This window comes from Nerophis lumbriciformis, linkage group LG21, assembly GCF_033978685.3.
Source record: "Nerophis lumbriciformis linkage group LG21, RoL_Nlum_v2.1, whole genome shotgun sequence".
In the NCBI taxonomy this organism is placed as follows: Eukaryota; Metazoa; Chordata; class Actinopteri; order Syngnathiformes; family Syngnathidae; genus Nerophis; species Nerophis lumbriciformis.
In genome coordinates, this window is record NC_084568.2 from 13470918 (window position 1) to 13482500 (window position 11583).

An 11583-nucleotide genomic window follows, 5' to 3' on the forward strand; every position below is an offset into this window, starting at 1 on the left:
TTCCTTGCGGCCGCGCAGAGGTCGAAGGGGAACGCCCGTGGTGCGCACAGCAGAATGAAAGGCGGCAGGAGTATGAACCATAACCGAATAATGTCCTACCATTACCTGCTTTGTTAGCCACTTTGTACTTTTTTTTTACGACTTGCAATGCATAAAAGATGTTTGTGTTCCTGTCTTACATAAGGATTGTGAAAGACAGGCAAAAATTACCCCCCCAAAAAATGCAGTTTCTAGGGGTGTAACGGTACATGTATTTGTATTGAACCGTTTCGGTACGGGGGGTTCGGTTCGGAGGTGTACCGAAAGAGTTACCATCCATCCATCCATCCATCCATCTTCTTCCGCTTATCCGAGGTCGGGTCGCGGGGGCAGCAGCCTAAGCAGGGAAGCCCAGACTTCCCTCTCCCCAGCCACTTCATCCAGCTCCTCCCGGGGGACCCCGAGGCGTTCCCAGGCCAGCCGGGAGACATAGTCTTCCCAACGTGTCCTGGGTCTTCCCCGCGGCCTCCTACCGGTCGGACGTGCCCTAAACACCTCCCTAGGGAGGCATTCGGGTGGCATCCTGACCAGATGCCCGAACCACCTCATCTGGCTCCTCTCGATGTGGAGGAGCAGCGGCTTTACTTTGAGCTCCTCCCGGATGGCAGAGCTTCTCACCCTATCTCTAAGGGAGAGCCTCGCCACCCGGCGGAGGAAACTCATTTCGGCCGCTTGTACCCGTGATCTTGTCCTTTCGGTCATAACCCAAAGCTCATGACCATAGGTGAGGATGGGAACGTAGATCGACCGGTAAATTGAGAGCTTTGCCTTCCGGCTCAGCTCTTTCTTCACCACAACGGATCGATACAGCGTCCGCATTACTGAAGACGCCGCACCGATCCGCCTGTCGATCTCACGATCCACTCTTCCCTCACTCGTGAACAAGACTCCGAGGTACTTGAACTCCTCCACTTGGGGCAAGATCTCCTCCCCAACCCGGAGATGGCACTCCACCCTTTTCCGGGCGAGAACCATGGACTCGGACTTGGAGGTGCTGATTCTCATCCCAGTCGCTTCACACTCAGCTGCAAACCGATCCAGTGAGAGCTGAAGATCCTGGCCAGATGAAGCCATCAGGACCACATCATCTGCAAAAAGCAGAGACCTAATCCTGCAGCCACCAAACCAAATCCCCTCAACGCCTTGACTGCGCCTAGAAATTCTGTCCATAAAAGTTATGAACAGAATCGGTGACAAAGGGCAGCCTTGGCGGAGTCCAACCCTCACTGGAAACGTGTCCGACTTACTACCGGCAATGCGGACCAAGCTCTGGCACTGATCATACAGGGAGCGGACCGCCACAATCAGACAGTCCGATACCCCGTACTCTCTGAGCCCTCCCCACAGGACTTCCCGAGGGACACGGTCGAATGCCTTCTCCAAGTCCACAAAACACATGTAGACTGGTTGGGCAAACTCCCATGCACCCTCAAGGACCCTGCGGAGAGCATAGAGCTGGTCCACAGTTCCACGACCAGGACGAAAACCACACTGTTCCTCCTGAATCCGAGGTTCGACTATCCGGCGTAGCCTCCTCTCCAGTACACCTGAATAGACCTTACCGGGAAGGCTGAGGAGTATGATCCCACGATAGTTAGAACACACCCTCCGGTTCCCCTTCTTAAAGAGAGGAACCACCACCCCGGTCTGCCAATCCAGTGGCACCGCCCCCGATGTCCACGCGATGCTGCAGAGTCTTGTCAACCAAGACAGCCCCACAGCATCCAGAGCCTTAAGGAACTCCGGGCGGATCTCATCCACCCCCGGGGCCTTGCCACCGAGGAGCTTTTTAACTACCTCAGCAACCTCAGCCCCAGAAATAGGAGAGCCCACCACAGACTCCCCAGGCACTGCTTCCTCATAGGAAGACGTGTTGGTGGGATTGAGGAGGTCTTCGAAGTATTCCCTCCACCGATCCACAACATCCGCAGTCGAGGTCAGCAGAACACCATCCGCACCATACACGGTGTTGATAGTGCACTGCTTCCCCTTCCTGAGGCGGCGGATGGTGGTCCAGAATTGCTTCGAAGCCGTCCGGAAGTCGTTTTCCATGGCCTCACCGAACTCCTCCCATGTCCGAGTTTTTGCCTCTGCGACCGCTGAAGCCGCACACCGCTTGGCCTGTCGGTACTTGTCCGCTGCCTCAGGAGTCCTATGAGCCAAAAGAACCCGATAGGACTCCTTCTTCAGCTTGACGGCATCCCTCACCGCCGGTGTCCACCAACGGGTTCTAGGATTACCGCCACGACAAGCACCAACTACCTTGCGGCCACAGCTCCAATCAGCCGCCTCGACAATAGAGGCGCGGAACATGGTCCATTCGGACTCAATGTCCAGCACCTCCCTCGTGACATGTTCAAAGTTCTTCCGGAGGTGGGAATTGAAACTCTCTCTGACAGGAGACTCTGCCAGACGTTCCCAGCAAACCCTCACAATGCGTTTGGGCCTGCCAGGTCTGTCCGGCATCCTCCCCCACCATCGCAGCCAACTCACCACCAGGTGGTGATCGGTAGAAAGCTCCGCCCCTCTCTTCACCCGAGTGTCCAAAACATGAGGCCGCAAATCCGATGACACAACTACAAAGTCGATCATGGAACTGCGGCCTAGGGTGTCCTGGTGCCAAGTGCACATATGGACACCCTTATGTTTGAACATGGTGTTCATTATGGACAATCTGTGACGGGCACAAAAGTCCAATAACATAACACCGCTCGGGTTCAGATCCGGGCAGCCATTCTTCCCAATCACGCCTCTCCAGGTTTCACTGTCGCTGCCAACATGAGCATTGAAGTCCCCCAGTAGAACGAGGGAATCACCCGGGGGAGCACTCTCAAGTACTCCCTCGAGTGAATCCAAAAAGGGTGGGTACTCTGAGCTGCGGTTTGGCGCGTAAGCGCAAACCACAGTCAGGACCCGTTCCCCCACCCGAAGGCGGAGGGAAGCTACCCTCTCGTCCACCGGGTTGAACTCCAACGTGCAGGCTCTGAGCCGGGGGGAAACAAGAATTGCCACCCCAGCCCGTCGCCTCTCACTGCCGGCAACGCCAGAGTGGAAGAGAGTCCAGCCCCTCTCGAGAGAACTGGTTCCAGAGCCCTTGCTGTGCGTCGAAGTGAGTCCGACTATATCTAGCCGGAACTTCTCCACCTCGCGCACTAGCTCAGGCTCCTTCCCCCCCAGCGAGGTGACGTTCCACGTCCCAAGAGCTAGCTTCTGTAGCCGAGGATCGGACCGCCAAGTGCCCTGCCCTCGGCTGCCGCCCAGCTCACATCGCACCCGACCTCTATGACCCCTGCTATGGGTGGTGAAAGAGTTACCACACGAGCATATTAAGCTAAGCTAAAGTCTTAACAAGCTGCTCCACTCCGTTAGCTCATTTTGCGGTGTGTGTGTGTGTGTGTGTGTGTGTGTGTTACGGACAGCAAAGCCCTGTCTGTTATTTCACTTTACCTTTTTCTGTGTTGATTGAACTGTGTTGAAGCAGCAAAAAAGGACATTATGTTAAATGAAGAGTTTCTGTCTCTGATAGTTGATATAATAATGTAACTGCATCATTAAGCCTACATGAACTCCATGGTGTTCAGGGATGAATAGTCTCTCCTATTGCTATTGTACTATTTTTTCAGCTATAGTTACATTAATCATGTCACGACGTGGACTATGGTGTGTTTGTTTTCCCGAGATGCAAGTAAAGCTGGACTGGTCATGGCGTGAAGGTAAATACATATTTAATAATAACACTCAAAGGAACAAAAGGCGCGCTCAAGGCGGATGTACAAACTTGACTAACGAAACAAAAAGACTTGCACGTGGGCAAAAAACTGTGAACAATTAAACAAAAACACTAACTGTGGCATTAATAGAAAATACTTACGTGGACATGGCATGAAGTGCGCAGAGGTAGACAGAGTGTGACAGGGGTATGAATGCGGGATTTCGCCAGAAAGACATACTGAAAACAATGAACTTAAATACTACAGACATGATTAGTGAAAGCAGGTGCGTGACTCAAAACGTGAAACAGGTGCGTGACGTGACAGGTGAAAACTAATGGTTGCTATGGTGACAAAACAAAAGTGCACAAAAAGTCCAAAACCCAAAACGAACATGACCAAAACAAAAACATGATCACACAGACATGACAAATCATTAGTAGTGGAGCAGCCTATTTTTGAATGGCAGGGTCCCTGCTATCACATGTTGATAAAAATATAACATTTACATAATAAAAATCAACTACAGGCTTCCCAAATGCTGTAATAAATTAAGATTGATGAGTTGACTTGAAACTGTTTAATGTTGCACTTTTTATATGTAGAAGAAAAGTTTTGTCGTTTTATTTAATCTGAGCAACAACTTGAGGCAGTTTAATGTTGATTAACGTGGGCAGAATTATTATAGTGTTCCCAATGTTAAAAGGATAAAGCCATTGTTTACAAATTTGGTAAATAAATAACCCAAAAATTTATATTTTGTTGTTTTTTTACTGTACCGAAAATAAACCGAACCGTGACCTCTAAACCGAGGTACGTACCGAACCGACATTTTTGTGTACCGTTACAACCCTAATTACCTGCATTGTTAGCCACTTTGTACTCGCGTTTTTTGTTTTTTACGACTTGCAATGCATAAAAGAAAGAAAAGATGTATGTGTTCCTGTCTTAGATAAGGATTGTGAATGACAGGCAAAAATTACCCCCCCAAAAATGCAGTTTCCCTTCCATAAGTACCAATTTGGCACCAGTGTCGGTTAAAATGTAAACAATATTCATTCCCACTTATAACACATTCAATTCAGATTCAATCAGGTGTGACTGAGGGATATGAGAAGGCTGTGAATATTACAGCAAGCTTGGCTATGTGCGTTCGAGGACATCTGTTGTTGTTCGTGTGATGCGTTCATGCGCAAATTTTGGGCTCCGGAAGATACATAAGGGGATGGTCACCTTGCTGTCGCTATGTCAGCTGTTCTGCTGCCTTCCATCGCCTGACACGAAAGAGTCAGTTGTGCATCTTGAGAGCGACTTATATCAATTATTTCCTCCTCACACCGTTCATCCCCACTGTAATATTCCCTTTTTGTTATCAGCGGGCCGTCAAATCGCACGCCGCACGGCCAGCCCAGCTGCTCGTCACGAACAGTCGGTGCAGTCTCGCAGTAAAGATTGTCAAGAGACACAACGTTGTGAGTCCCGTGGTAGTTGTGTAGTGTGCAGTAGTTACACTAATGAAGAGAAATAACAGTCCTGCTCCAATGTGACCCCCGAGTGTGCTGAATCTATCTGCCGTGCCTCTCACAAATTGGACTTTTGCACAATGAGATGTAAAAAAACAATGAAATGGAGGTGTCTCCTGCAAACTATGTAATATGAATACAAATAAATGTATTTATGTGTGTGGACACCTCTGAGGGTGTCAATGCTCTTATGTCACGGCCGCTCATTACAAGGGAAAAAGAGTTTGCTCTTTAAATCATTAATGTCCACTTATTTTGTTACGGTTCACCGAGCCGCACTCTACTTGTAGCCGACAAGAGTGAGGCATTCATGTTGTTGCTATGACAACTGCACTTAAATGCAATGTGATTTTAGCTTTGCCCCGGTGTAGAAATTGTGTTACAGAATATATGAAAACAGGAATTGTATTTTATTATATCACATCATATTGAGTTTAGGCTATGGTACTCTGCCATTGCCGAGCTTGCTTTCTTGTTTAAAACAACATGAATAAATGTGGGTCGAACACAACAACTAAACACATACTGGAGAGCAAACATGTACGCTATATCTGGCTGAAAACTGTATGACGATATAAGCGTTTTATATCAGCTGATATCGATAAATATTTATATTTTTATCGCCTATGGAAAATAAGGAGCAGGAAAAATTATATTCAATGAAAACATGTTTACTTTAAAATGTGACCTTCCCCTGATTATAATCCCCTCAGATATCAAGGAAAGAAAAGGAAAAGCATGAAAAAACACTCAAGCAATGTAAACAAAATCATAATATGACATTGAACACTCAAAAATAACATCTTAAAATGAAGGTGCAAAAATAAGGAATACATGGCCTTTCCTTTTAAAAACACTCAGTAAACGTTTGGGAACTGAGGAGACCAATTTTTGAAGCTTTTCAGGTGGAATTCTTTCCCATTCTTGCTTGATGTACAGCTTAAGTTGTTCAACAGTCCGGGGGTCTCCGTTGTGGTATTTTAGGCTTCATATTGTGCCACACATTTTCAATGGGAGACAGGTCTGGACTCCAGGCAGGCCAGTCTAGTACCCGCACTCTTTTAAAACGAAGCCACACTGTTGTAACACATGGCTTGCCATTGTCTTGCTGAAATAAGCAGGGGCGTCCATGATAATGTTGCTTGGACGGCAACATATGTTGCTCCAAAACCTGTATGTACCTTTCAGCATTAATGGCGCCTTCACAGATGTGTAAGTTACCCATGCCTTGGGCACTAATACACCCCCATACCATCACAGATGCTGGCTTTTGAACTTTGCGGTTATAACAATCCGGATGGTTCTTTTCCTCTTTGTTCCGGAGGACACAACGTCCACAGTTTCCAAAACCAATTTGAAATGTGGACTCGTCAGACCACAGAACACTTTTTCACTTTGCATCAGTCTATTTTAGATGAGCTCGGGCCCAGCAAAGATGGTGAATGGCTTTCACTTTGCATAGTAGAGTTTTAACCTGCACTTACAGATGTAGCGACCAACTGTAGTTACTGACAGTGGTTTTCTGAAGTGTTCCTGAGCCCATGTGGTGATATCCTTTACACACTGATGTCGCTTTTTGATGCAGTACCGCCTGAGGGATCCAAGGTCTGTAATATCATTGCTTACGTGCAGTGATTTCTCCAGATTCTCTGAACCTTTTGATGATATTACGGACCGCAGAAGGTGAAATCCCTAAATTCCTTGCAATAGCTCGTTGAGAAATGTTGTTCTCAAACTGTTGCTCACGCATTTGTTCACAAAGTGGAGACCTCTCGCCCCATCCTTGTTTGTGAATGACTGAGCATTTCATGGAATCTGCTATTATACCCAATCATGGCACCCACCTGTTCCCAATTAGCCGGTTCACCTGTGGGATGTTCCAAATAAGTGTTTGATGAGCATTCCTCAACTTTTTTGCCACTTGTGCCAGCTTTTTTGAAACATGTTGCAGGCATCAAATTCCAAATGAGCTAATATTTGCAAAAAATAACAAAGTTTACCAGTTCGAACATTAAGTATCTTGTCTTTGCAGTCTATTCAATTGAATATAAGTTGAAAATGATTTGCAAATCATTTTTACTTATGATTTACACACATACTTGCCAACCCTCCCGATTTTCCCGGGAGACTCCTGAATTTCAGTGCCCCTCCCGAAAATCTCCCGGGGCAACCATTCTCCCGATTTCCGCCCGGACAACAATATTGGGGGCGTGCCTTAAAGGCACTTCCTTTAACGTCCTCTACAACCTGTCGTCAAATCCGTTTTCCCTCCTTACAAACAGCGTGCCGGCCCAATCACATAATATATACGTCTTTTACACACACATATGAGTGAATGCAAAGCATACTTGGTCAACAGCCATACAGGTCACACTGAGGGTGGCCGTATAAACAACTTTAACACTGTTACAATTATGCGCCACACTGTGAACCCACACCAAACAAGAATGACAAACACATTTTGGGAGAACATCCGCACCGTAACACAACAGAACAAATACCCAGAACCCCTTGCAGCACTAACTCTTCCGGGACGCTACAATATACACCCCCGCTACCACCAACCTTTCCCCAATCTCCCGAATTCGGAGGTCCCAAGGTTGGCAAGTATGTTTACACAACGTGCAAACTTCACTGGTTTTGGGTTTTGTAGACTGTTGTTATTTTTGCTGTTGTTGTTTCACGTTGCTTAGCGATAATGATGACGTAATACTACCGTACATGTCAACATAAATGGACCCGTATTTCATAGAAAAGGAAGTCTGTGGGTATCGGATTATATTTCGACGAAAGTGGTCGACATGGAAGTTAATAAATTAGTCGACCTCGACAAAGTTAAACGTGTTTTGCACTGAGCAGCCAGGGGTTTGCTTCATCCATTTGGTTTCTTCCTCACACTCTCTCCTTTTGTAACCGCCGGTGGCGAGTTACTGTGGTTGGGGGGAAAAAAAGCCAAATAAAAAGTGTGTGTGTTGCTGTTTGCACGTGTCACATCCAGTCCAGTGCACCTGAGCGTTTGAGGTGAGGGCGGGGTTAAGGAAGCCCCTGAAGTGCAATGAGTCGCATTGATTGAAAGCTCCCAGGTGCATTGATTGTAAGCCCCGTGGAAGCAGACAAGCGGAAGATTTAAAGCTCCACAGCAGAGCTCTATTGACAGCTTGAATACTTCTGCTCAGCCTTTGAAAGTCTGTTGGGTAAATGTCGGCCTCGGTCACCGACGTGCCCTCCAGCAGAAAAGCAGCGAATGTGACTCCAAAATGGACAAATGAGTTGATCTCCATGCTTGTGTTTCTCTCTCTCTCTCTCTCTCCCCCTCAGAGCTCCATGTATTCTCTGGCCCTGAAGTGTCTGATCAGTCTGTCCACGGTCATCCTGCTGGGCCTCATCATCGCCTATCACGCACGAGAGGTTCAGGTAAGATGTGCTGCGTTCACTTGCTCGTGTCAAGCCGTACACTTTGCATTTGCTGCTTCATCTGTTTGCTCCAAACATCAGTTTGTTTTTCAACGCCCACCGGTCACAACAGTAGGGTACACCTGCGCAGTCTAATAAGATGCAACACCGGCTTTTCCAAAGATAATAAAAGCCCAGTTTTGACTGGAACGTCAACATGAACAGCAGTTTTATATTGGTCGTTCAAGTGCAACAGAATAGTGCAAAGTGTGAAAATATAAACACAGAGAAACCTGAGAAAAAATATTTTCTGCATGTTCAATGGCAAGACCACATTTTTTTTTATATCGACGACGTGTCCAAACATATTGCTGGGTATTGTGGCCAAACAGCTCAATTTGTGTTTCATCTGACCACAGAACTTTCCTCCAGAAGGTCTTATCTTTGTCCAGGTTAAACAAAAATTGAGCTGTTTGGCCACAATACCCAGCAATATGTTTGGAGGAGAAAAGGTGAGGCCTTTAATCCCAGGAACACCAAGCCTACCGTCAAGCATGGTGGTGGTAGTATTATACTCTGGGCCTGTTTTGCTGCCAATGGAACTGGTGCTTTACAGAGAGTAAATGGGAGGATTACCTCCAAATTCTTCAGGACAACCTAAAATCATCAGCCCGGAGGTTGGGTCTTGGGCGCAGTTGGGTGTTCAAACAGGACAATGAACCCAAACACACGTCAACAGTGGTAAAGGAATGGCTAAATCAGGCTACAATGAAGGTTTTAGAATGGCCTTCCCAAAGTCCTCACTTAAACGTGTGGACAATGCTGAAAAAACAAGTCCATGTCAAAAAACCAACACATTTAGCTGAACTGCACCAATTTTGTCAAGAGGAGTGGTCAAAAATTCAAGCAGAAGCTTGTGAATGGCTACCAAAAGCGCCTTATTGCAGTGAAACTTGCCAAGGGACATGTAAGCAAATATTAACATTGCTGTATGTATACTTTTGACCCAGCACATTTGCTCACATTTTCAGTAGACCCATAATAAATTCATAAAAGAACCAAACTTCATGAATGTTTTTTGTGACCAACAAGTATGTGCTCCAATCACTCTATCACAAAAAAATAAGAGTTGTAGAAATTATTGGAAACCCAAGACAGCCATGACATTATGTTCTTTACAAGTGTATGTCAACTTTTGACCTCGACTGTACATTGCAGCGATTAAATGGTATATAGCAGTATGTTATTTGACATACCGTATTTTTTGGACCATAGGGCGCACCGGATTATTAGGCGCACTGCCAATGAATGGTCTATTTTTTATTTAATTTTTTTTCTTCATATATAAGGCGCACCGGATTTAAGGCGCATTAAAAGAGTCATGTTATCATGATTTTTTTTTCTAAATGAAAAACACTTCCTTGTGGTCTACATAACATGTAATGGTGGTTCTTTGTCAAAATGTTGCATAGATTATGCTTTCTGACGGTCGCTTCCGGATGCGCCGTTTTGTGGGCTCACCTTCGGCAGCGTCTTTTCTCCGTCATCTTTGTCGTAGCGATGTAGCGTGCAAGGGTTTTTCCATTTGTATTGAATTCTGTTAGAGGGATTATTTTCCCTCCTTTGGGCACAATGGCCTTAGACTAACTTTGGCTTTGGTTCTTTTCGAAGTAGATAGACACAATGAGAGCACCAAGTGTATTTTTTTTAATGTATATGCACTCTCACACATGTACTGTATTATTAATAGTGGTGTCATGAAGTACCAGCCTGGAGAAGAAGTGAAGGAGGAGTCAAGTTAACTTTCAGTTTCGGTTCCTGCCAAGACGGTGGGAAAAAACTGCTTTGACCTTCTAATACACTGTTTTTCAACCACTAGTGTGCCGTGAGATACAGTTTGGTCTGCCGTTGGAGATTATGTAATTTCACCTATCTGGGTTAAAAATATTTTTTGCACACCAGTATTTATAGTCTGCAAATAATGTGCCGTTGTCGAGTGTCGGTGCTGTCTAGAGCTCGGCAGAGTAACCATGTTTTTCTCTTCCAAATCAGTAGGTGGCAGCAGGTAGCTAATTGCTTTGTAGATGTCGGGAACATGGTTTGTCGTGATCACAATATGCAGATGACAGCGGGAGGCAGTGTGCAGGTAAAAAGGTGCCTAATGCTTAAACCAAAAATAAACAAAAGGTGAGTGCCCCTTAAAAAAGGCATTGAAGCTTAGGGAAGGCTATGCAGAACGAAACTACAACTGAACTGACTGCAAAGTGAAGAAAAACAGAATGCTGGACGACAGCAAAGACTTACTGTGGAGCAAAGACGGCGTCCACAAAGTACATCCGCACATGACATGACAATCAACAATGTCCCCACAAAGAAGGATAAAAACAACTGAAATATTCTTGATTGCTAAAACAAAGTAGATATCGCTCAAAGGAAGACATGAAACTGCTACAGGAAAATACCAACAAAACAGGAAAAGCCACCAAAATAGGAGCGCAAGACAAGAACTAAAACACTACACACAGGAAAACTGCAAAAAACTTGAAATAAGTCAGGGTGTGATGTGACAGGTGGTGACAGTACACCTACTTTGAGACAAGAGCTATAGTGATGCATGCTTGGTTATGGTTTAAATTCATATCCAACGACTTTTTAATGTCAATATCGAGTTACATTTTTTAATGATTTCTGCTGGTGGTGTGCCTTTTGGATTTTTTAAACGCAAAAAATGTGCCTTGGCTAAAAAAAAAGGTTGAAAATCACTGTTCTAATACCTCGGTTCATTTGCTCACAGCGCTGGTGTTTGTTATTTGTACTTCCTCCTGTTTTGCAGAATATCGTGTTAAACTTCAATTCTAGACACCTCATCTTTTTAGACAGCCCGGGCGGACTCTCCCCCCCTCCTCATAATCCAGATG

The 11583-nt window shown here is 45.7% G+C and overlaps 1 protein-coding gene across 1 annotated transcript in view; it reads left to right on the plus strand.

Moving 5' to 3' along the window:
- The window catches only part of kcnn3 (potassium intermediate/small conductance calcium-activated channel, subfamily N, member 3), a 230554-nt gene that overhangs the window by 78309 nt on the left and 140662 nt on the right, over nt 1-11583 (plus strand). Inside the window, exon 3 of the mRNA XM_061982918.2 lies at nt 8591-8686. Coding sequence (XP_061838902.1) covers nt 8591-8686 — 96 coding nt within the window. The remainder of the gene's footprint in view (nt 1-8590; nt 8687-11583) is intronic.